Source organism: Camelina sativa, chromosome 9 (assembly GCF_030686135.1).
Source record: "Camelina sativa cultivar CO46 ecotype springtype chromosome 9, ASM3068613v1".
Lineage (NCBI taxonomy): Eukaryota > Viridiplantae > Streptophyta > Magnoliopsida > Brassicales > Brassicaceae > Camelina > Camelina sativa.
In genome coordinates, this window is record NC_141888.1 from 10,323,202 (window position 1) to 10,350,159 (window position 26,958).

The window sequence follows — 26,958 nt, forward strand, 5'->3', positions numbered from 1 at the left end:
TCCACTTCCCTGGTCGGCCTCTCGGTCTTAGAGTCTCCATCTATCGGATTCTCTTCTCCATTGGCTTCCGGAACTATGACTTCCCCGTCACCCTCACTTACTCGCTCCGGTGAGCGCATCTCATCTAACATAAGTAGGATCCTCGTAACCGTCTCGGGTCTCTCCTCCGCAGGCTGCTCCGTACCGCTAGTGCCTCCGGTCTCGGGTACCACCCCCGCATTACTAGCATTGCCTCCTTCCTCCGGCACATACACATCCGTCAAGAAATTTAGAATCTTCTCGACTGACTCCGGGTACTCCCTCAAGTGCTCCTCGGGACTAACATCGTCAGACTGATCTTCCACAAGATCTAACAGCAACTTTTGTAATCGTTCGGCGAGCTCCACCTCCGCCTCTCCATCATCTCCAACAGGTAGAGTTTCGAACTTTCCTTGCGCGTCCATTCGAACTTGAAGACGGCTCGGCTCTCCAATCTCCAACACAATAGTCTGATCATCTTCTTCAGCTTCTACCTCCTCTATCTCATCTAAACACTCGGACGGATCGGTCTCAATCGACCAGTTGGTGTCGTCAGCGTCGAACACTCCGTCCTCATCCCAGTCATTCGAATCACTCGGCTCTCGGCCACTTTCTGATTCTGTCAACAAATACCCATTGTGATGCCCACAATCCTCATGTTTTGGCCCCTCATCCCCTGAACCATCCCCGCAACCTGAATCACCTGAATACATCTAAAACCCACAAGAAACAAGGTTAGATGCTTAATTCATTCTAAGGTTCAACTTAGACTAGACAAGCAAACGGCCGGATAAAATTTCTATGCTCTTGCGACACGTTACTCGATAAAACATTGAAATGCACCAGCGTTCGCGGGTTCGAAAACACCGCTCTGATACCACCGTTGTAACGCCCCCGAACCGTACTATGACCACGAAGGCCATCGGACAGCCATGGGACGCCAGTTGCAGAATTGCACCAAGGTGATCCGGTCGAGGGACGGAAGCTGCAGACTTCCCGACCGGTCCTCCCTAGCATAATCCTACCCGCAGCCGAGGTTACTTAGGCTTTGCAACCCTCGCGACCTGGTGCGTTGTGTTAGCCTGGGCAAGGCGGAGTATCATTTGCAACTTGCCATGTTTTCCTGAAAACCGTATATATATATCACTTTAATAAAATAATTCATCTCAAATAAATGATTAAAGCAATATATATAAAGATAGTCGGAAAATGTTTATATAACCGTTTATAAAAACATAGGGTTTTACAAGGAACACAAGAAAACCCTATCCGGCACCCTAACGTTCGCTCCGGCTCTAGACTCACTTAAGCTTCCCTGCAAAACCACAACAACTGAGACATGAGTAATCTAAGATTACTCAGTGAGTCTGGGTACCCCAATCTCCTAAACAGGATTCTATCTTCCCCAACCCGACTACCCCGGCAAGCACAGAAAACAAGCAAGCCACAACAACTAGCAAACAACATCAAAGCAACGCAACAAAAGCTTAGCGGAAGCAATTCAAACAATCCTTATGCAAGAGAGGTCAGATCAACGCGACTCGACTCGACGCTCTAAACCCTCTACACGACTCGCAAGGACAACTAGGATAAACAAGTAACTCTTGAACTACCCTAAACTCCTTGACCGAACAACCAAACAAGACGTCTAGAGTACGACAAGGATCGCTCGAAATACCCTAGACTCTTTAACAACACGCAACACGCAACATGTAAAGACGACTAGACATAAACAAGGGACACTTGATTACTCTAGACTCTTTACTCCTAGGGCCCTTCGATAATCTGTTCCGTTCCATGCCATCCCCCTCATGACGAGACCACAAAGGTCACCAGCAATGAGCCCACAATCTTAGCTACATCGTCATGTAGCGGTTACGCTGGTAGCTAGCCAGCCGTAACAGTGTCTCCGCGTGAGTGGTCGTCAGGAACTCACGCGTGACAAACGCTTATGGAACCAGAATTATCGACACACTACTCTAGCTAAGACTCAAGAAACAAATTCAAGAGACTAAGCCAAACATCACAATAATTCAAGCAATGATTAACCAAGCACGCATGCAAGAAATCAAGCAAGAATAGAACATGCAATAATCACACAAGAAGCAAGAAAATAAATCAAGCAACTTAGGATTACTGTATATGCATGCAAACCATATAATCGACTTAAGCATCAAAATGCAACAAGTCCTAATATGCATGCAACCGATTCAGATTTAACTATTTAAATCCTACGCCCCAAATTATGCATGCAAAGCCAATTGATTTAACTCCCTTAAATCCTCTTAATCCAATTAAGCATGCAAGTATCCTCACTCAATATTATGCAATAAAAATGCAAGATACTTCACTCCTTTAGTCATGCATGAAACCGTTTTTAAGTAAGAAATAATACTTACAAAATCCTCTAGGTTCGATCATACATGCAACCCTTAAACCAAATTTTAAGTAGTCCGATTATACTTAAAATGTACCCAAGTTTCCCTTATACCACTTATTGAGTGAGTCCCAATTATTTAGCATGCAACTAGTTCATTTACGCATGATGATTCTAGCATGAATCCTACCATGTTTGTATGCATCATATTTTAAACTGCTACTACATGTACTACTCTACATGCACTACCTCAGACTCACCTCTTACGCAACCGTCGATGATACTCGGACTTCACAGCACCACTCGATGAGACAATCCGTTCCTTCTTCGCGTCAACAGCCTCTCGCTCCGTCGATCGCAACCCGTTCTTTCCTCGATGATCTTCTCGATCGCAAAGGCGTCTCGCACTCGATCTTTCTTCGACCGCTAACCGCAACTCTGTTTTGAGACAAGTGTTTCTCCTTCGGTCTCCCTCTTAATTACTCTTGATCCTTCTCTCAATCTTACTCGACCACTCTCTCTTCTTTGTCTCTTTCTTTCTCTCGGAAAAGCTTAAGTGTTTTGAGAGAATTTGGGAGAGTAATCCCCAAATGAGGTCGATCACCTCATATTTATAGGCACACTTTGGAACCTTTTTTTTCTTAGTGCGTTTTGACAAATGGCGTCCTCACCCCTTGCATGTCGAACATGGAGCTCCTCCACCAATAGTAGCTCACCACTTAATCCACTTTCTTCCTTCCATTAGTGCATGTAATCCCTCCTTATTAGTGCATGTTGCTTAATGGTGCTTTAGGATTAGCTTTTAACCAATAGGATTTCGCCATCTCCCCTTAATCTCCTTGATTAAGCTAATTCCCCACTATCTCCTCTTAATCACCTTGAATTTTTAATTCTCCCACTAATTCTTCTTGATTATTTTAATTCTCCACTTTCCTCAATTTTTATTGGTCAATATTTCTAAGGAAATAATAATTTCCCAAAAATATTGATTCCTTCGTCCGGTATCTTCGACCTTCTCTCCGGCAACCCTCGACTCAGTCAGATTATTTTCTCGACCGTTCGGACGTTCTGCTCGGTACGTTCGGCAGTCTCTCGGGCAATTCGGACCGTACTCCTCGGCGATACGTCTCGGGCAACTTCGACTATAAGTCTCGGATAGCTCGACACTTTCTCGAGTCATCGGCAGATTCCCTCGAGCTCTCGACAATTTTCTCGGGTACTCGGCATCTCCCTCGAGTCTCGACAATTTTCTCGAGTACTCGGCAACTCCCTCGAGTCTCGACAATTTTCTCAGATCTTCTCGACGGATTTCCTCGACGAGTTTTCTCGACTCTCTCGACAAGTCTTCTCGACCAATTTTCTCGACCACTTGTCTTGGTAAATTTTTAGGGTCTCGACCGTGCGTTCGGTGCTTCGGTCTTGTCTTGGCCATTCTCCGACTCACAAATATTTCTCCGGACTTCCTTGGGCCATTCACCTTTATTTCCCTTCTTCTTCTTTCTTAGGTCTTTTCCGTCCCATTTCCTCGACCTTTTTGTTTAAAATTTCTACTCTTGGTGAGGGTCATTACAATAGGGCACTCCATTAATGAAGAAATGCATCCCACCCCCAAATGTTTCTGGTGCCTGCTCATTTCGATAAGTAACCCTAACATAAGCCATAAACTGCTGCACTAAATCCAGGTAAAGATCATACTGCCTAGTACATATAGTTCCCAAGCACATCTTATCTATCAGTCCTAAAATCTCAACATAAATTCCCATCCTACGAATAAGATCAGGATCAACAAACCTTCTAGGCTAAATTTCAACTTTCAACCAAGCATTGTAGAGTACTGTCTTATACTCTCCCCAAACACCCAGTGGTCTGTTGATGAATTCAGGCTTTCCAAGTTCAACCATAGGTTTAGCATCCCATACTTTTTCTGTTGGAATTAGTTGATTCTTCTCTTTTGGCCATGGGAACCGAGATTCTATGGGGGATGGAAGAGAGAGGTCTGGTAGAGTGGTGGCAGGTCTCGCCGGAGCTCGTGGTGGCGGACGGCGGTCAGATTGGTGAGAGGAGGAAGCTTCGCCATCGATCGTTCTGGGCTTCTTCTTCGGTCCCATTGCTCCAAAACACGAAATTGACATTGGATCCGGATAGAGGAGAGAAAATTGAGTGGATTAGGGCTTGGAATCACTCAAAACTGATCAGAATCGAGAGAGTTGTGAGAATTTGAAGCTCTGGTTCGAGTTTGTGAAACAAAGAAGATGACTCGGGGTTTAATGGCAAAGCCCTCGGTTTTAACGGTGTCGACCGACACCACTAATAAGTGTCAGTCGACGCTTCTTCAAATTGAGCTGGCCCACTTCGGATTTTAAGGCCTAGTAGACAAAACCCATAAATTTTTAAAACACCAATGGCCCGTTTTCTCATTTGCGATCCAATACTGGATTCGACTGACACCCAGGTGGTGTCGGTCGATGCTCATCTCTGATAAATGATTTCCGAAACTCTTCCTTTTTTTATTCTGAAATAATTGAAACTCAAAACCAAAAGTTAACAAGTTAGTAATCCTAAAAATAAGAAAATTGAAAATAATTAATTCCTACCAGTTGGTTGCCTCCCACTCAGCGCTAGTTTTAAGTCATTAGCTTGACTTGGCAGCGGATTAGGCAGAGAGTGCATCATCCAAACTCACAATGTGTCCGTCTGATATCTCAGCTTTTGCCCAATAGTGTTTCACCTTTTGACCATTAATAGTGAATTTCTCCCCTTTGGAGTTTAACAGCACTATAGCTCCATATGGTCTAACATCTTGAACAGTAGAGGGACCGGACCAACAAGAATACAGCTTTCCTGGAAATAGCTTCAACCGGGAGTTATAAAGGAGTACCTGGTCATTAGGCTCAAAATGTCTGGAGATGATCTTCTTATCATGATAAGCCTTGGTTCTCTCCGTGTACAACTTGGAATTCTCAAATGCATGAAAACACAATTTATCCAACTCATTCAACTGTACCAACATCCTCTCTGAAGCTATCTTGGCATCAAAATTCATCAACTTAACTGCCGAGGCTGCTTTGTGCTCTAACTCCACTGGAAGATGACATGCTTTCCCATAAAGCAGATGGAAAGGAGTAGTGCCAAGTGGTGTTTTATAAGCAGTTCTATAGGCCCAAAGTGCATCATCAAGCTTCATAGCCCAATCATTCCCTGTAACACCCAATGTATTCTCAAGAATCTCATTAATCTGCCTGTTGGAAACCTCAACTTGTCCACTAGTCTGAGGATGATATGGACTAGCTAGCTACTCTATGTTGTACCCCTTACTTCTTAAGCAGCTTCCCAAACACTTTATTAATAAAGTGCTTACCTCCATCACTGATGACAATTCTAGGCACTCCAAACTGAGGAAAGATAATGGTCTTAAACAGCTTAATAACCACAACAGAATCATTCTTCGAACTTGCAATTGCTTCAACCCACTTGGAGACATAATCAACAGCCACTAAGATGTATTGGTTCTTGTAAGAGGATGGAAATGGACCCATAAAATCAATGCCCCAGCAATCAAAAACTTCAACCTCAAGGATGAAATTTTGTGGCATCTCATGCCTCTTACTAATCTGACCTTTCCGCTGATCTGGAGACAAAATCATGAGCGTCTTTAAACATTGTTACCCACCAAAACTCTGCTTGGAGAACCTTGGACACTATCTTGAATGTAGCAAAATGTCCGGCATAGTCGGATCCATGACAGTAAAACAAAACGTCAGGAACTTCAGTCTCAGCTAAACATCTTCTATAAACTCCATCACTGCAATGTTTATACAAATAAGGCTCATCCCAATGGTATCTCCTAATCTCTCTCAGGAACCTCTTCTTATGATAACCTGTGAATTTGTCTGGTTCTACCACTGCAGCAAGATAATTGGCTATATCAGCATACCAGGGTTGGTTGGAGCTAGCCACAACAGCTAAATCTCCTTCATTTGACCAATCTGTTTCGGGAAAACATGGGTGTTGATCGATGCTAGTATAGCGCCGATCGACGCCCTCTGCATCTGAAGACAAACACTTCGATTCATCAGTCTGAAGCCCTGTATCCACAAAATAAACATGCTCTTCAGGTAAATAGTCATGTACTGGGACATCATCATCAATTCTAATCCTGGACAAATGATCAACAACACCATTCTCTACTCCCTTCTTATTCCTCACTTTAATGTCAAACTCTTGTAGAAGAAGAATTCATCTCAAAAGTCTAGGCTTAGCATCCTTCTTTTGCATCAAATACTTTAATGTAGCATTCTCTGGTAATTGAAGACCTGTCATCACTTCTATCTTAGCGCGGTCAACCTCTATTCCATCTTCTGAAACATGGTGACCAAGTACTATGCCATCTCTAACCATAAAATGACATTTCTCCCAATTAAGCACCAAATGCTTTTCTTCACACCTTGCTAGTACCTTAAAGAGATTATCCAAACAGCTCTTGAATGAAGATCCATAAACTGAAAAATCATCCATGAATACCTCCATAGAATCTTCAATCATGTCAGTGAAGATAGATATCATGCATCTCTGAAATGTCGCAGGAGCATTACAGAGACCAAAAGGCATTCTGCGATAAGCAAAAGTACCATAGGGACAAGTGAAGGTGGTCTTCTATTGGTCATCAGGATGAATTGAAATCTGGAAGAACACTGAATACTTATAAGCGGATTTTCACCCAGGGTATCAATTCCCTATGCAATTGTAGTACAAAGGGTTATCAATCCAAATGGTTGTTTATGCTAGAAGGAAGGATGCAATCAGAACAATGCAAGTCAAGCCAAGCAATAAAGGGGTTTTGTCTAACAATCCTAAGATGATAAAAGAAAGAATATAAACAAAGAACCACACAACCTAAGCACTCGATGCAAGCGTTCGAGTACAGGATCGAGTGGGGTGATCGAGTTAACAAATGAAGTATGAACAACTCGAGGGGTTACTCGAAGCAGGTGATCGTGTACCTGTTTGGGTAAGGGATCGAGTGATGAATGAAAATGCAACCAATTAAGATACAAAAGCTTCTAAGGATGGGGTAATCGACTCCTCAGTGTTCCTAACCAATACAGATGTCTTACATGCCTCAAGAAAATATTCCCTAGACAATGAATCTCTAAAATCTTGTTAAAACACTCTCGTGATAGAAACAATCAACCTTGATCACTCCCCTACCCAACTCTCGTTGGAGAAACATGACCAAGCAGGCAATAAGAACCAATTCATTATTGTCAGTAAACCCCTTACTCATCTAATCTCTTAGGCTAAGTGAGTAAACCTCTAACATTGGTTGATTCAAGCATTTCATCTACACCTCTCGGTGGTAAAACACCCTAGATCTAATCTCACCCTCTCGGTTTGTTGACAGAATTAAGATCACCAATCTAGAAGGGAATTTATAAATCAAAAACAATCAATCTAAGACATCCTAACCGATCAAGAACATAAAAGAATCTATCCCATCCCTAGAAACTTTACTACACTACTCGGAAATCATTGCAAGAAACATAAAAGCATATATGAACGAAAATTGCATTGTATTAAACGATAGGGTAGAGAAGTAAGAGTACAATGTAGAAATCTAAAGAAATGATAAAAGATATGAAATAAATCCTAACAAAAAGTGAAAAGTGTTTTGAGTCGCTCAGTTCTCTCTCAGAAGCTCTCGCTCTCTGTTTTGAGGGTCTGCGGCGTGCTCATTTTCGAGGAAGAAGAGGAGGGGTTTGTATATGGAAACCCCTTTGACCTAGCTTCCCAGTCCTGCCCGAGGGTTTCCTCGATGGGGTACACGAGGATAAGTTCAGGTTACTCCTCGGGTAGATCTTCGGGTTGTTCTTCCTGCTCTTAGATCCTCCTCGATCGTGTCGGGGTTCGGACTGTTCTTCCAGCTCGATGGCTCCTTCGGGTACATGCTCGGATTTTTCCTTGTTTCTCCCTATTTTAGGCTCTAAAGCACCTGTTTTCATCCAAAGTATTCAAATGCAAGAATGCAACACCCTAGATGGCCTAAAAGTGAATTCCTACAGTTAATGACCTAAAAATGCTAAGGTAAGGGTATAAACAATGCAAAATATGGTCAAAAAAGGATGCTAAAAACATGTAAATTAGAGAGTTATCAGACCCCCAAACTTAAATCTTGCTAGTCCTCTAGCAAGGAAGTAGGAGGGTGCGTTTTAAAAACGGGGACTCATAACCTTTATATGCTAAGGGAAAGATTCAAGCTGTAGTCCTTAAAGATAGTTTAATGGTGCTAAGATCAATCAACATACTTACAAATATTTTTCTATGCTTATTACCATGCATCGATCTAGTTCAACCTCCAACTAAAAGTAAAGAACATCTCTTTCACATTCAATTAAGTGTTTGGCGAATTATTGCAAATGGAAGGTGAATCAAGCTCAATCGCTTTCAAGGGTAAGGTTTTTTTGGTAAGGTGGTTTCAAACAAATTCTTTGGATGGTTTTCTCTCAAGAGAAGGAATGCTAGACAGTTGTGAAAACTATCTAAGATTGAGAACAATTTGGGCATACAAAGCTTAACTCTTGATGATCTACCCTTTTTTCATTCACTTTTTTTTTAAACCCCTTAGAATTAAATTATCACAATCTTGATTTTAACTTTTTTTTTTTTTTGTAATCCCTAAGGTTTAAACTTTAAACATCTAGTTCTCTTATGTTTTTTTTTTCTTTTCTTTCTTTGCTAAACTCCTAATATATATGTATATATATTTTTTTCTTTCTAGGAGACTATAGCAAGATCTTTTTTTTTTTACTTAGAGGCTTAGAGCTAATTGATTCTAACCTTAGGGACTTCTTTTCTTCTTTTTTTTTTTTCTTTATTCCTTAACCAACCCCAAATATGATTATGCTAAAAAATTGAAATAAGAAAATAGAAAACAATGTCAAATGCTATCTCAAACCCTCCCCTAAACTTAAATCACACAGTCCTCTGTGTGAAAGAAATTTGTAAGAGGATTCAAGACTTAAAACAAAACACAATATGAAATGCTATGGTATTTACAAGGGAAGGTGATAGTGGTACCTCAAGGATTGTGGAAGAAGCTGTCCACATCCTCATTCATACTGTCAAAAGTGTAGTTGGGGTCTTGTTGCTGACTTGGAGGAGGAGTTTGGGGCAACTTGACTATAGCAATCGACTGGCACACGGTCGACTGCTCGGTCGAGTAGGGGGTCGAGTTGGACTGCGAGTGCCAAAATTTTGACCTTGCTGCTGCTAGAACTGGTTCAAGAATGCTGGATCCATGAAGTACTGGATCCATGAAGTACTGGGGTGGGAAGGGAGGGTAACCTGGATAGCCTGGATATGCTGATGGAGCTGGGAAGCCATAAGGAGCTCTGGGTTCGAACTCGGCCGAGTACATCTGGGGTACTCGGTCGAGTGGTTGCTCGAGTGAACCGGTCGAGTGCCTCGAAAATTGTTGTTCTCGGCTACTTGAACTTCTCTTCCTCTGAATTTGCTCGTACATTGAAGCCCTAGCTGGTTCCATAGGGTTTTCAGCTCATGAAAGTGCTATAGTTGAGCTACAGCTCCTCAAAGGGCTAGATGGTGTTGGTGAAGAATTTCCACTCTTCAGCTCAGCAATCTCCTTCTTTAAGCCCTTAATGGACTTAGCCATATTGCCCACCTTCTTCTTTAGCTTCTCAAATTTCTTCCCATGCCACTTGTTCCACTTTTGTAGGAGTCTCAACCTCTTGCTATTCTCTCTCACTCCTCTACTATCTCTTGGGTTAGGCTCATAATCTTCAAAATAAAAATGCTCCTCCCCATCAGCCATTTGTACATCTCCAGCTTCATTAACTCTAACTTGAGCTGTCCCATCAAACAAGAACTCATCAGCTGGCCAAAAGTCAATGTTTTGCCCTTCTTTTATGGTGGTAAGCTCATGATTGGGTAGGACAAGCTGTCTTTTCCCAATTGTTGGAAGCTCAATGTTGAAAATGTGATTTCCTTGATGTTTCTCCTTGGCTAGTATTAGAGTGGAGGTGAGATAGCTTGATTAATCCATCTTGGCAAGACTTTCTCTCCTCTAAGTGGGACCTAAGCAGCTTGTAGTATTGGAGTGATGATACTTCCAATGGTTAGGGCTCCCCTTGAACCTTTGTTTTGTAGCTTGCCTACCCAACTTCTCAAATAGATCATGTGGTCAATGAGCACCATTGCAAGATTAGTCCCCTCTTTGCTTCCAAGGATGATGCTTCCATCCCTTGCTTGAAGAATTATGCTGTTGAGTACCACATCAATCATCTTGAGCTCACCCTTATTCACATTTCTAGTTTCCTTCCTAGCAAAGAAGGTGTTTGCTAAGGCCTTGTGGAAGTACCTTAGGACTGGGCTTCTTATCTTAGAAATCTTGGTGTTGGAGGATGAGTATGTGATGTTATCTCCAATGGTTTCCCAAACAGCATAGAGCTCTTCTCTTGGTATTTCCATGCTCCTTTCACTACCAACTTCAAAGCCAAAGACATTGGCTATCTTCTTTAATGAGAGCTCATACTTCTTCCCCTTGATAGTGAAGGCAATATGACCAGCTCCAAATTCATTATCCTTCTCTAAGTAGCCGTGCAACTTGATTTTGGCTAGAAACTCACAGCTTTCTTCGTTATAACCCTCCATGCAAAACCCCATGAACTTGGTTAGGTTGCACTTCTCAAAAAGATATTCCACATCTTCATCAATGCCTAGCTTCTCCATGGTTTCCTTGTGTGGGTATCTAGTCCCCAAGAACTGCATCCTTAAGAAGCCTTTTAGTCAAACCACAAGATTCTTCTTCTCCATCATCTTCTCCCTCTTCTTCTTCATCTTCTTCTTTACTCTCTTCTTCAACCTCCTCTTGTTCAACTGCTGGCCTCTTCCCCTTGGCTTTGTGTCTCATAATGTGCTCCCTAAGAGTGAACTCCATCTCTTCTTCACTTTCAGTTCGCTCAGGGTCTTCCTCAGCTGACTGATGCTTCTCTCTCGCAACCTCACTCGACCGCCTACTCGAGCTAGCACTCGGTCGTGTCCCTGCTCGCGTGGTGGGTCGAGTGCTTCTGGCAGCTTCTTTCCTTGATGCAAGGTGAGCATCACGATGGCCTGGAGAGCGATTAGCGACTTGTTGAGACATTCTTGTGATCCTTGAAGACATTTTTGAAGAGAACTTGAAAGGAATAAACTCAAAACTCAAAGTTAATAGGTTAGTGACCCAAAAACTAAAAGAGCTAAGCTTGAGCGAAAAGATGAACTTGAGAGAGAATTTAAACTTGATTTTAACTTGTTTTTAAGCAAATGAGAGAGTGTGAGAGGTATATGATCAAATGAAGCTCTATTTAAAGGAGCTAAGGGGATAAGGAGACAAGAGTGGAGCGTCTATACCATTCAAATTTGAAATGGGAATCTTTGACCTGCTTTTTTCTGCCACTCGACCGCACGTGGTCGAGTTCCTTGACCAAAGTTTGAAAATTCAAATTTTTCTTCTTTTTCTTCCCTCCACTCGATCATTCTAGAGAAATGGGAATCGAGTGGGCCTTAGTTCTTTGACAACTCGGTCGAGTACCTCTTGTGGGCCTGTTGAGTGGGCTTGAGAATCTACTTCCCCAAATCCAAATCTCTCTATACCCATCTACACTTTCATTGAAAAGCCTGCCCAACACAAACATAAAAGAAAACAAATCAAAACAACAAGGAAAATAAAGCTTATTTACAATGATACCTTAGGGACTTCCTCCCTAGTAAGCTTATTTAAAGTCACTAAGCTTGACTTTGGTTGCCTTTTCAGGCTTGGTCTAGATACCAAGGAGGTGATGAAATCCTCCCTGGCACCTCTTAATCACTGTGAAGTTGACCCTTGATCACTTCACCCTTAACACACAAACCATATTTCTTCTTGATTTTGAGCCTTGGTCTTGCCTTCTTCAAAGACCCCTTGCTTAGCTTAACTTGGAGATCCTTCACCAATTCGGTCAACTCTTGAACTGAACTCTTGAGCTTTTCCACTGATTCCTCTTGAAGAGAGGGTTTAGCCTTTGGAGTTGCCACTTCACTTAAGCCTTCATGACCACCTTTGTCATTGATAGTAAAAGGTTGATCATCAATGGTAGGAAGGTTGGTTGGGTTATAGATGTCAAACTTCATGGTTATACCCTCATCAATATTCAAGGTCACAAGATCTTCCTTAACATCTATAACAGCTCCAACAGTGGCTAAGAATGGCCTCCCTAGAATGATAGGATCTTCAGGCTCTTTATCCATCTCTAGAACCACAAAGTCTGTATGAATCCTTGCCTTTCCTATCTTGCCTAGAATGTTTTCCAACTTACCAACCACATCTCTGTTTGATCCATCAGCTAGACATATGTGAAGGTTGGTGGACTTGAATTTAGTGTGCCCAAGCTTTTGTGCTATAGAGTAAGGCATCACACTGATAGATTCTCCCAAATCACATAAGCACTGGTTGTAGTGAAGATAGCTAAGTGAGCAAGGCAGATAGAATGGACCTGGATCCTTAAGTTTAATTGGGATGATAACTCCTCCAAGGTCTTCAAGATCCTTCTCATCTTGAGCATGAGCCTTCTTCTTTGACAATTCAAGCAAAAAATCCTTATAGAGAGGATATGGATCATATTGTTCCAAGGCAGGTCCTCTCTCTTTTTCTTGGTAAAAATGATAACCTCTTGTATGGTCATCACTTCCTCTTGTTTCTCAATCACAACCTCTTCCCTCAAAGCTTTCTCATCTTCTTGTTGCAAAGCCAACTTTCTTTTTTCTCAATGATTTCCCTTAATTCCTTAAGCTTCTGTGCCTTGAAACGTCCTGGGAATGGTAGAGGCGGTTTGTAAGCAGAAGGAATGTACTTAGCAGGCTTGACAGCTTCTGATCCTTCAGCTCGATCGACCACTCGATCAGGCACTCGGTCGAGTGCTGGATCGAGCACCTGATCGAGTGCAATACCGGATTCAGTCCGCTTTGCACAAACTTCACTCTGAACTTCAAGAAATGATGAATCCCCCCCAGCTTGAACTTCACTGTCCTTAGTGACTTCTTCCTCATAAATATGAATGGCCTTAGCAGTGAACTCCCTTAGGTTTTGAACAGCTTTTCCAGGGAGTTGAGTAGGCTTGGAAGCTGAAGTAGAAGCAAGGTTGCTCTCCATATACTTTACTCTAGAATTGAGACCTTCAAACTTCATGTAAAGATCATTATATTGGGATGTGAGCCTTTGGTTCAACTCATCAAACTGTTTAGCCTCCTCAATCTTTCCATTGGCTTGCCCAATCAACATTTGCTGCATCATGGCTCTTAAGTCTTGTTCCTGGCCTTAGTTAGTCTGAAATCCTGGTGGGGGGGGACACAATTAAGGCTGGAACACTTGATGTTGCTGCTTGGGTGCATAGTTGTTTTGCTGTTGAGGCTGTGGAGGTGGATAGACTTGATCTTGGGGATTTGCTACATTGGTGCTTCTATAGGAGAGGTTGTTGTTCTTGAACCCTCCTCCTTGGTTGTAGCCTTTGACTCCTCCCTGGTTTTGCATATAACAGAGCTCAGCAAATTCCCTCTCCCCCTCTTGAACTTGAACCTCTTCTTCACCAATGAAATGAATGGCCTTTTGTTGGCTTAGTAGGATCTTGTCAAGTTTCTCATTGACCATCTTCAAATCCTTCTTGTACTTTTCCTCTTGATCAGTGGAGGTGGACCTGACTGTTCTGTCATAGTCCTCATTGTAGTTTCCATCTGACTGAGCAAGATTTTCAACCAATTCCCAGCCTTCTTCCACATTCTTGTTGAGGAAGTTACCATTTGAGGCTGTATCAAGAAGCATTCTGATCTTGGGGAGAACTTCTCTATACAAAGTACTTAGTAGGGACTCATTGCTGAAGCCATGGTGAGGACATTGAGTCTGGAATCCTTTAAACCTCTCTCAAGCTTCACAAAAGCTCTCATTATTCCTTTGAGCAAACCGAGAAATTTCATTCCTCAATCTAGCAGTTCTAGCATTGGAGAAAAACTTGGCCAAGAAAGCCTTCTTGCAAGCATCCCATGTGGTGATTGCTCCAGCTGGAAGTGTCTTCTCCCATAGATGAGCTTTGTCTCCAAGTGAGAAAGGGAACAGCCTAAGCTTGAAGCCATCTTCACTCACACCATTGATCTTTGTGAGACCATATATCCTATCAAACTCATCAAGGTGGTCTAGGGGATGCGCAACTAAGATGAAACAGGAATTGAGACAGAACAAACACAAAGCATAAACAAGAGTTCTGGGGATGAGTTCGAGCAAGCACTCGATTGAGTGTAGATCGAGTACAGGGTCGAGTCGGACAAATACGAGAACCAGAGCAAACCCAATCAAACAGAGCAAGACAAAAACGAATCAAACAACGACCAAACAACATGATTTAAACTAAGAAATCAATAGACAAGGAAGGTCTTGAAGAGGGATTCATGGGCTTGGTCAACAAATCTCAAACAACTTGAGCTAATCTCTAGACAATGATCTTCCTAGAACATGTTAATCCACTCTCATGGCAAAAACAATCAAGCTCATATATTTCTAGACTTGTTCTCACAAAGCAAAGAACTTATACAAGCAAGCATTAAGCAACATACCCTCTCGGTTATAGGATAAGCATAGAGTACATCTAGCCTAGAAGAAATCAATAACAATCAAGCTTGACCTAGCTAAACAAACCTCAACCACAATCCAGCCTACCCATCCTCAAGATCCTAACTAAACTACTCACAATCACACATGAAGAACAACGAAATCATAAACCCAGAAAATAACAAAAATTGCATTAATAGATAGATAAAACAGAGATCTAAAATATTGAAGAAGGAATCAAACTCGAATTCTAAATATTTTGAAAGTTATGAAACCAACAAAATTCAAGGAATCTCTTGTTTTCCTTCCAAAGTAGAAAAGAAATCTAAGAAAATAAAAGTGCAAAAACCATAAATTCCCAAAAGGGTAAAAACCATGTTTTAGAATATCTAAAAAGCTGGACTCTTGGTGGCTGAAGGGTACAAGGTCTTTTTATAGGAAAAGTAGTGGAAGCCCTAAAAATGCTAAAAGACAAAATAGCTAGGCAGCCGGTCAGCTTGACCTGGTGCTCGGTCGAGTGACCGGTCGAGTCGGCTTTTCTTCTGCTCCTTCCACTCGGTCGAGTCCCTCTCCGCACACGGTCGAGTGTCTAGTCAAGTGGGCAGTCGAGTGGAACTCTGGACCTTGGTTCTTCAGCTCTAACTCCCTTGCTTTCTTCTCTTGATAGCTTCACTCCTCTTGTGCATTGCTTCCATGCTCTTTAGGCTCTAATATCACCTGTTTATGCAAGAAAAGATGCAAATGCAATGCAACTAAACTATAATGCATGAACAGCCCTAAAGCAACACAATAATGGACAAAATGGATAGGAAAAGATGCAAAAGATGTGAATATTCTAAGGGAAAACAAGGTAAATTATATGAACATCATTTAGAGACTTTGATGGTCTCCTTCTCAAGTGGTTTCATCAATTCAGAACAAGGTTCTCTCACAAAAAAGAGTTGAGCTTAAGAGAAGGCTAAAGGTTGAAACCAACTGATACATACAAGAGCAGCGCCCTGTCTACCCAAAGAACGTTCCAAACAGAAGTTGGTTCTACCCTTCATCACAAACATTGTCTCAAACCCATTATTTCATTCTTTACACTTGGTCTTAGGAGGAGTTCACTTCTTATCATTCTAGCGGATTCGAAAATCTTTATTATCAGTAAGGTTCTTTTTCTTTTCTTCTGAGGAATCTAGACATCTTAAACAGTTCTTTTTTTCTTCTTTCTTTTCTTTGTCTAATCTTTTTATTTTATGCCACGAACAAATAACTCTTTTTACTTTGCTCAACCCCAATCCTTTACTAGACTTGTAAACTGTGAAAACACATCCCCCTCCTAAATACTTTCTACCCCTTTACTTTTCTGCACAAATCCATTCCCAATACCCAAAATCGAGTTATGACCTAGTCCTACTAGTCCGGATAACGCAAACTAGAACTACACAGGATCCTACTCTTGTCGGTTAGAACCTAACACTTTCTAACAAGGTCAACTCGGAAAAAGGCCTGACACTCAAGAATACAATTGGCTTGAAAGAACGGTTGGTTAAGGGTGAGGGGAACTGTTCCAAAGATGGGAATCCACTACTTGGATTGACAAGGGTGGTAAAAATGTGAAAGACAATCCAAGTATGTATATGGCATCCATGAGCTTTAATGCATAACAGGATAATTGCAAGTCAGGATTAGGTTCAGGTAGATAGGGAATGATATCAATTCACGACATGCTTCAATCTTAATTTTTCAAGTTCAATTAACAAGCATCAAAGAACTAAGAACAAGGGCCTTGATCCTATCCTATTGAATCCAGCATGCTAACAAGGTTACAATCATCATCAACCCCTATGCTAAATGCAACAACCCTATATGAATAACCCTAGACTCAATCCTAATATGCAAGTGCAAACTACATGAACACTTTGTTTTTGTGGAAATTTTCGAATTTTTTTTTTTTCAAATTTTTTTTTTTTTGGTTTTTCTATGCAAATAGATGGATGCAAACTCAAACATAATATGATGCTAAAAATTGAAATAAGAATCACAGAACACAACATCAGATACATCATCTCAAACCCTCCCCCTAACTTAAATTACACAGTCTCCTGTGTAAGAAAAATTTACAGGAGGATTTAAGAATCACAACAGAAACAATGCAGGAGGGAAATGGTATGTACCAAGGGAGGGTCGGAGTACCTCAGTAGTAGAAGAAGGAGTCTGTGCTCGCCCAAGGAGGAGCGTGAAACTGACTCTGTCCTTCGCCTTGGTCGGGATCCGCGGGTGTGACATCAGCTGGTTGGTCGACTTGCTACTCAACCGCTTGCGTGTTCTTATACATGTTCGGCTGCTCGTCACACTGCATGTCATCGACTCTTGATTCGCCATAGTCTGAGAGCAATACAACAACCTCGGTAGGCTAATAATCACCGTGATGTTCAACTCGCTGCTCAACCTCGACCTCAACCTCATGCTCATCTCGAGCTGCAGAATGACGCGCTGATCGCCGACCAGAAGTGGCTTTGGAACCCCGTGAACCGCGTCTCTGTCTCTCCCTAGACTAGGGTGATGAGTGGCATGAAGGAGCGGGTGAAGGTTGACGCTCCCGTGGCACATATGAAGATTGACGTGCTGGAGAGGGAACCGGAGATAGTGTTTGCTCGAGTGTCGCAGAGGCGCATCCCGGCATGGGTCTGGTGTCCTCAGGGATGGACCTAGGGACGACGGTTATGGAAGTCGAGCAGCTAAACTTACGCATGAAGTTCATGACAGTCTCGGTGAGACTGCTTAACGCTTTGTCTCTAGCCTACCCCCATCGCTGAAGCTGGTTGAGTCGATGATGAGTCGATGATGAGCTGCTCTTCTCTGGGCGGTACTCATCTGGGCGGTATTCCTCTGTGTCTTCTTCCATTGGCTCGACGCGTGCCTCCTCTTCAGCTTCAGAATTGTATAAGATATCCGCGGGAGGGATAAACTCGATATGCTCTCCCCCTAAGATTGTAGTCAACTTGACGCAAGGGAGGAGTAATCTCGAGGGTCCGACCGCAGGATGCACAAACTTGTAGAGCAACCTTCCATGCCTTTAAACCCCAATCCAAAGTGTGTAGCTTTCGCAGGTTGCTGATGTCTATCCAACGTGGTGGGTGCGACTCAGAGTGTAGGGGAACGTCAACAGCCTCAAGAAACCAAGCCACTATGCCTCCCATGCACATTAGTCCGGGGGTGCGGTTGCCGCTGAGCCTCGAGACCTAGTTCTTCTATGACATCAGGTAGTTGATAAGGTAGAGCGAGACGGAAGTGTTGGATATGTCACCTTGCATGGCGGTGCAATCCATGGCAGTGAATGAGAGTCCCTTAAGCGCTAGATCAATCATCTTAAGCTCTCCGTTCGTCATGTATCGTTTGATCTCTTTTGCGTAGAATGCATTCGAAACCACCTTCTGGAAGTAACACAACACTGGGCTTTGCAGGTTCAGCGCTTTGGTCTTTGATGAAGTGAATGTGGGCGTGCTCCTAGACTTGAGCTCCTTGACAACAATTTTCTTGTCATGAAAATTCTTGGTCCTTTCTTTGTAAATCTTTGGGCTCTCATAGGCATCAAGTCTGATTTCTTCCAACTCATGTAGATCAAGAGTCCTCTTAGCCTGAGATGTGTCAATATCCAAGTTCAACAACTTGATAGCCCAAAGTGCCTTATACTCAACCTCTACAGGGAGATGACATGCTTTACCATAGATCAACTGAAAAGGTGTTCGTCCTATTGGCGTCTTGAACACTATTCTGTATGCCCAGAGAGTCTCGTCCAACTTGACAAACCAATCTTTCTTCGAAACTCCAACAATCCTTGACAAGATACCCTTGATCTGCTTGTTCAAAACTTCAACCTGTCCACTGGTCTGAGGGTGATACGCAGTAGACACCTTGTGCTTGACCCCATACTTTCTCAGCATGCTCTCAAAAACTTTGTTGATGAAGTGAGTTCCACCATCACTGATCACCGCTCTGGGTACCCATACCTTGGAAAGATTATACTTTTGAACAGTTTCAGAACAACCTTGTGATGATTGGTAGGGATGGCTATGGCTTCGACCCACTTAGAAACGTAATCAACTGCCACTAGATGGGGGGTTGAATGGTCCCATGAAGTCTATCCCCCAAACGTCAAATATCTCCACTTCCAGGATCGGATTTTGGGGCATCTCGTTTCTCCTTGTGATGTTGCCCATCCTCTAACAAGCGTCACACTTGGTGATGAAGTTGTGAGCATCTTTGAACAAGGTTGGCCACCAGAGACCTGGTTGAAGAACTTTCTGAGCTGTCTTGAATGTGGCGAAGTGACCTCCATAGGTGGAACCGTTCTTGTGCTCAAGCACTCCCTGCACTTCCCCTTCTGCTATGCATCTTCTGAACAGACCGTCAGAATCTCTCTTGTACAGATAGGGTTCCTGTAGGGATCCATGTCATCAGGAACTTCTCCACATACCTTGTAATTCACAACATCTGCATACGATGGTGCAGTCTCAGAACTGATCGCTATACAAGTGATTTTGAGGTTCTCAACCCCTGTGTCATGCATCTGTTCACAAATCTGGGCGACTAGAAGTTGTTCCTCAGGCATTGACTCATCTATTGGAACAACATCTTCAATCCTCATTCTTGACAGGTGGTCCGCAACTCCATTTTCTATGCCTTTCTTGTCAACAATCTCCAAGTCAAACTCCTGAAGTAGCAGAATCCATCTCAACAGTCTCGGCTTAGTATCCTTCTTCGAGTAAATGTGTCTCAGAGCAGCATGGTCAGTATACACTATAACCCTCGAACCCACAAGGTAACTCCTGAATTTTTCGAATGCAAACACAATTGCTCGGAGTTCCTTCTCTGTGGTGGCGTACCTCCACTGAGTCTCGTCCAAGGTGCGACTCGTGTAGTATATGACATGAAGCTTTTTGTCAATACGCTATCCCAGAACTGCTCCAACTGCGAAGACTGAAGCATCACACATGATCTCAAACGGATGGTCCCAATTCGGAGCATGTACTATGGGTGCCGAAACCAAGGCCTCCTTGATCTTGCTGAAAGCTTCCAAACATGCTGCATCAAATTCGAACTCAACCTCCTTGCACAGCAACCTTGTCAAAGGTCTTGCAATTTTTGAGAAGTCTTTGATGAATCTCCTGTAAAACCCAGCATGTCCCAGAAAACTTCTGATGTCCTTCACTGTCTTAGGCAGTTGAAGCTGAACCATGACCTCAATCTTTGCCTTGTCAAACTCAATTCCTCTTTCAGAAATCTTGTGTCCCAGAACGATCCCTTCTTCTACCATGAAGTGGCATTTCTCCCAGTACAGCACCAGGTTCGTCTCCTCGCATCGCGTCAATACCCTGCACAGATTCAACAAACAGGAGGAGAAAGTGGAACCGTATACAGAGAATTCATCCATAAACACTTCCACTGACTCCTAAATTAAATCCGATAAAAATTGATGTCATGCACCTTTGAAAGGTGGCAGGAGCATTGCACAAACCAAATGGCATGCGTTTGTAGGGAAAAGTGCCATAGGGACAAGTAAAGGTTGTCTTTTACTGATCATTTGGGTGGATAGGGATTTGGAAGAATCCACTATACCCATCAAGGAAACAGTAATAAGGATGACTAGCAAGTTTCTCCAACATTTGATCAATGAAAGGTAGAGGAAAACGATCTTTCCTAGAAACATCATTCAACTTCCTATAATCAATGTACATCCTATGTCCTATGATGGTCCTAGTAGGGATTAGCTCATTTTTTTTTAATTTTGATGACAGTGATTCCTCCTTTTTTAGGTACACGGTGCACTGGAGATACCCAAGTACTATCAGAGATAGGATAGATAAATCCAGCATCAAGTAGTTTTAGAATTTCTTTCTTAACCACCTCTTTAAGATTAGGGTTCAATCTTCTTTGAGGTTCAATACTAGCACAGGATTCATTTTCAAGATTGATCCTATGGGTGCAAAGACTAGGTGAGATTCCTTTGTTATCATCGAAAAAATAAAGACCTGCTAGAAGAACTTTCTGAGCTGTCTTGAATGTGGCGAAATGACCTCCATAGGTGGAACCGTGACAGTGCTCAAGCACTCCCTGCACTTCCCCTTCTGCTATGCATCTTCTGAACAGACCATCAGAATCTCTCTTGTACAGATAGGGTTCATCCCAGAAGTAGTGGTTGACCTCTCTGAAAAGCTTTTTCTTCCTGTAGGGATCCATGTCATCAGGAACTTCTCCATATACCTTGTAATTCACGACATCTGCATACCATGGTGCAGTCTCAGAAGGGATCGTTATACAAGTGATTTTGAGGTTCTCAACCCCAGTGTCATGCATCTGTTCACAAATCTGGGCGACCAGAAGTTGTTCCTCAGGCATTGAGTCATCTATTGGAACAACATCTTCAATCCTCATTCTTGACAGGTGGTCCGCAACTCCATTTTCTATGCCTTTCTTGTCAACAATCTCCATGTCGAACTCCTGAAGTAGCAGAATCCATCTCAACAGTCTCGGCTTAGTATTCTTCTTCCAGTAAATGTGTCTCAGAGCAGCATGGTCGGTATACACTATAACCCTCGAACCCACAAGGTAACTCCTGAATTTTTGGAATGCAAACACAACTGCTAGGAGTTCCTTCACTGTGGTGGCGTACCTCCACTGAGTCTCGTCCAAGGTGTGACTCGTGTAGTATATGACATGAAGCTTCTTGTCAATACGCTGTCCCAGAACTGCTCCAACTGCGAAGTCTGAAGCATCACACATGATCTCAAACGGATGGTCCCAATTCGGAGCTTGTACTATGGGTGCCGAAACCAAGGCCTCCTTTATCTTGCTGAAAGCTTCCAAACATGCTGCATCAAATTCGAACTCAACCTCCTTGCACAGCAACCTTGTCAAAGGTCTTGCAATTTTTGAGAAGTCCTTGATGAATCTCCTGTAAAACCCAGCATGTCCCAGAAAACTTCTGATGTCCTTCACTGTCTTAGGCAGTTGAAGCTGAACCATGACCTCAATCTTTGCCTTGTCAAACTCAATTCCTCTTTCAGAAATCTTGTGTCCCAGAACGATCCCTTCATCTACCATGAAGTGGCATTTCTCCCAGTTCAGCACCAGGTTCGTCTCCTTGCATCGCGTCAATACCCTGCACAGATTCAACAAACAGGAGAAAAAAGTGGAACCGTATACAGAGAAGTCATCCATAAACACTTCCACTGACTCCTCAATCAAATCCGATAAAATTGATGTCATGCACCTTTGAAAGTTTGCAGGAGCATTGCACAAACCAAATGGCATGCGTTTGTAGGCAAAAATGCCATAGGGACAAGTAAAGGTTGTCTTTTACTGATCATTTGGGTGGATAGGGATTTGGAAGAATCCACTATAGCCATCAAGGAAACAATAATAAGGATGACTAGCCAGTCTCTCCAACATTTGATCAATGAAAGGCAGAGGAAAATGATCTTTCCTAGAAATATCATTCAACTTCCTATAATTAATGTACATCTAATTTTTTTCATTGATGGTCCTATGATGGTCCTAGTAGGGATTAGCTAATTTTTTTTATTTTTGATGACAGTGATTCCTCCTTTTTTAGGTACATAGTGCACTGAAAATACCCAAGTACTATCAAAGATAGGATAGATAAATTCAGCATCAAGTAGTTTTAGAATTTCTTTCTTAACCACTTCTTTAAGATTAGGGTTCAATCTTCTTTGGGGTTCAATACTAGCATAGGATTCATTTTCAAGATTGATCCTATGGGTGCAAAGACTAGGTGAGATTCCTTTTTTGGGAGCCTTTCTATACTTTTTTAGCTCAGTTACTAGCATCCCCAATTCATCATCACTCAACCTAGAATTTACTATGACAGGATAAGTAGAATTGGTTCCCAGAAAAACGTACTTGAGTCCGGAAGGGACAGTTTTGAGTTTTACCTTCGGAGCTTTCAGTTCCGACCAGTCGTCAGAATGGGCGTCAGGAGCGGTCACGGTTGAGCACGGTCTGAACGGTGTCTCGAGCGATGATTCGAGTCGGGTCTTGACATCGGTCGAGTGGGAGGTTTCACGTTCTGAATTCTCTGTCTCAACTACACATACCTCTTCTGCGTCAGACAATTGCTCGAACTCCTCTGGTTCATCGGTTTCTCTGTGGGAGTCTAGCATATTCTTGTAACAAGTGGTCTCCCCATGCAGGAACCTGATAACTCTCTAATTTTGTATGTTTTTAGCATCCCTTTTTATCCGTGTTTTGCATTGTTCATATCTCTAACTTAGCATTTTTAGGTCATTAACTGTAGGAATTCACTTTTAGACTATTTAGGGTGTTGCATTTTTGCATTTGCATATTTTGGATGAAAACAGGTGCTAAAGGGCCAAAAATGGGGAAAACAAGGACAACCCGAGCATGTACCCGAAGGAGCCATCGAGCTTCAAGAACAAGTCCGAACCCCAACACGATCAAGGAAGATCCAAGAGCATGAAGAGCAACCCGAAGATCCACCCGAGGATTACCCCATCGAGAAGACCATCGGGCAGATCTGGGAAGCTAGGTCAAAAGGGTTTCCATATATAAACCTCCTCTTCCCCTAGCACGCAAATGAGCACGCCGCAGACCCTCAAACTAGAGAGCGAGAGCTTCTGTGAGAGAACTGAACGACTCAACATTTTTCCCTTTTTTTTTACATTTTCTTTCATAGTTTTTATAGTTTTTCTTAGATTTTTATCTTGTACTCCTTCTACTCTATCTTTACCGTTTAATACAATGTCATTTTCATTCATTTCCGTTGCTTTGTTATTTGTTGCTATGTCCGAGTAGTGTAGTAAAGTTTCTAGGGATGGGATAGATGATTTTGTGTTCTTGATCGGTTAGGATGCCTTAGTTTGATTGTAAATGATTGATAGATTTCCTTCTAGGTTGGTGTTCTTAATGCTGTCAACAGACCGGGAGGTCGAGATTAGATCTAGGCGTTTTAGCGACCGAGAGGTGTAGATAAGATGCATGATTTAGCCAATACTAGAGGTTTACTTGACTCTGAGTAAGAGATTAGATGAGTTTAAGTTTACTGACAATATTGAATCGATCTTAATGTCTGCTTGATCATATTGCTAGTGCGAGAGTGTGGTAAGTGATCAAAGTTTGATTGTTGCTAGTGTGAGAGTGTGGTGACAAAGTTTCAAAGATTCATTGTCTAGGAGTTAATTGCTTGAGGCATGGAAGGCATATGTACTGGTGTAGAATACTTAGGATTCAATTACCCCATCCTTAGAAGCTTTCGTATTTTAATTGTTTATATTTTCTTTACATACTCGACCACTTACCCGGTCAGGTACACGATAACCTGTATCGAGTAGTAGCTCGAGCTGTTCATATCTCACTTGCTTATTCGATCACCCCACTCGATCCTGTACTCGATTGCTTGCATCGAGTGCTTAGGTCGTGTGGTTTCTTTGTTTATATTCTTTTCTTTTATTTATTTTTGGACTGTTGGAACAAAAAACCCTATCTGGTTGGCTTGACTTGTATTGTTCTGATCATATCCTTCTTGCTAGCAATACACAACCATTTGGATTGATAACCCTTTGTACTACAACTGCATAGGGAATTGATACCCTGGGTGAAAACCTGTCTATCAATTTGGCACCGTTGCCATTTGGTTGATTTCATTTTGCTACGTTTAAGATTTCAGCACTTGCTCGATCAAGTTCTTTTTGTTTATATTGGTTCACAATCTGTGCATGCAAACACGATCCAGAGGTAGCCAGAACCTGAGTCCTTTCATCGACAACATCGATGGACCTAGGCTACTCAGACAACAACAAGTTCACCCGGAACTAGCAATCATTGAGGAGACGATGAATAATCAGAACGGTCCACCAGCTCCTCAAGCTACGACCAATATAGGAGCAGGAGATGATCCATCTACTCATACTCAAAGTAATGGCATTGTTCCACCAATTGTGAAGAACAACCGTTTTGAGATCAAGAGTAGTCTCATCCAGATGATACAGAGTAATAAGTTTCATGGACTGCCAATGGAAGACCCATTGGATCATCTGGATGAATTTGATAGGCTCTGTAGCCTCACAAAGATCAATGGAGTTAGTGAGGATGGCTTCAAACTCAGGCTTTTCCCATTCTATTTGGGAGACAAAGCACACATCTGGGAGAAATCGCTCCCTAAGGTGCCCATCACCACTTGGGAAGCGTGCAAGAAGACATTCCTGGCAAAATTCTTCTCAAACTCCAGAACCGCAAGGCTGAGAAATGACATTTCCGGCTTTGTTCAGAAGAACAACGAAACGTTCAATGAAGCTTGGGAACGTTTCAAGGGATACACTACTCGATGTCCACATCACGGCTTCAGTAATGCTTCATTGCTGAGCACACTTTACAGAGGAGTGATCCCCAAGATACGGATGTTGCTAGACACTACAAGTAATGGTAACTTCCTCAACAAGGATGTTGATGATGGTTGGGACCTAGTTGAGAACTTGGCTCAATCTGATGGCAACTACAATGAAGAATATGATCGATCTGTGCGATCTACAGGAGAGGAAGATGTCAAGTACAAGAGGGACATGAAAGCCCTCAATGACAAGCTTGATAAACTACTCCACCAGCAGCAGCAGCATGTTCATGCTATATCATAGGAAGAGCAGTTTATACAACAAGATGGGGAGACTATACAGATAGAGGATGTTAACTACATCAACAACCATGAAGGTTACAACAGAGGGTACAACAACTACAAGCCGAATCCGAATCTATCTTATCGGACCCGAATGTTGCCAATCCTGAAGACCAAACTTACCCATCTGCAGTTGAAGGGAACCAGGTCCAACAGAAGCCTTTTGTCCAGTACAACCAAGGCTATGCATCTAAGCAGCAGTACTCTAGCACCTACAACCAACCTCTTGGATTGCAACAACCACAAGGTCCGCAGAACCAATCACATGAAGCTGATTTACGAGGCCTACTTCAGCAAATGATTCAGAATCAGGCTTCAGCATCTATGGACATCGCGAAACAATTCATTGAGATGAGCAATTAGATCGACTCAGGATACAATGATCTCAAAGCCAAGTACGAATCGCTCAACACTAAGGTTAGATACCTGGAAGGCCACCACAACAACCAACCTGCTCCAAAGAGTAACCAACTCCCAGGTAAGGCTGTTCAAAACCCCAAGGATTATGCAACTGCCCAAGCCATCTTCCTTGATGATGACTATGAGGATTACCTCACTGGGGACAGTGATGATCAAGATGGGGAGGATGTGGAACACCCAATGACAAATGAAGCCAAGTAATATATATCCGAGTATGAACCCGAGCCTTCACCCGAGGAGACTGATCGAGTTGATGATGGAGCATTGGTTCGAGAATCACAAACTGAAGAACAACCCGAAGTGGAACCCGATCACCTACCCGATGATGGCGATCGGATGATGCATCGAGTAGATGTTGAAACAAGAGATCAGCCTCAACCACCTGCACCAAGAGGAGGGGAATTAGAGGAAATGTTAATGCTGCACTTGACATCAAGTTGGAGGTGCTTGCAGAGCGAATGGCTAAGCGTAAAACTCCACCACCTAAGCTTTTGCCCCCACACGAACTTCAAGAGGAAGCTGCTAAGAAAGCAGCTCGATTGGAGAATGATGTTAAGGAAGCTGTCAAGGAGATTGGTTTTGAGATTCTCAGGACTGGAGTGTGTTTGGATCCAGAGTTACGGATTGAGGAAAAACTGGAAGATCCTGGCTCTTTCACTTTGCCGTGTTAGATAGGACTTCGGATCTTCAAGAATTGTTTGTGCGACCTTGGAGCTTCAGTTAGCATCATGCCGCTATCAGTTGCCAACAAGATGGGATTCACTGATTTTAAACCAAGTAATCTTTATTTGGTTCTAGCTGATAGAATAGTGAGGCATCCGA

The 26,958-nt window shown here is 42.5% G+C and overlaps 1 protein-coding gene and 2 non-coding genes across 3 annotated transcripts; 1 reads left to right on the top strand and 2 right to left on the bottom strand.

Annotated features, from left to right (window-relative positions):
- Window positions 1-5,048: 5,048 nt before the first annotated feature.
- Window positions 5,049-5,988, bottom strand: LOC147938025 (uncharacterized). Its single transcript, XM_087465432.1, has 2 exons — window positions 5,754-5,988; window positions 5,049-5,593 (listed from the first exon to the last, which is right to left on the bottom strand). Exons 1-2 carry the CDS (start codon window positions 5,986-5,988, stop codon window positions 5,049-5,051), a joined length of 780 nt encoding a protein of 259 aa, XP_087321558.1.
- An 8,310-nt stretch (window positions 5,989-14,298) lies between these two features.
- On the top strand, window positions 14,299-14,405 carry LOC147938026 (small nucleolar RNA R71). Its single transcript, XR_015567564.1, has one exon. It is a non-coding gene; the product is annotated as a small nucleolar RNA R71 (small nucleolar RNA).
- Window positions 14,406-25,282: 10,877 nt separating this feature from the next.
- Window positions 25,283-25,389, bottom strand: LOC147938027 (small nucleolar RNA R71). Its single transcript, XR_015567506.1, has one exon. It is a non-coding gene; the product is annotated as a small nucleolar RNA R71 (small nucleolar RNA).
- Window positions 25,390-26,958: the final 1,569 nt, after the last annotated feature.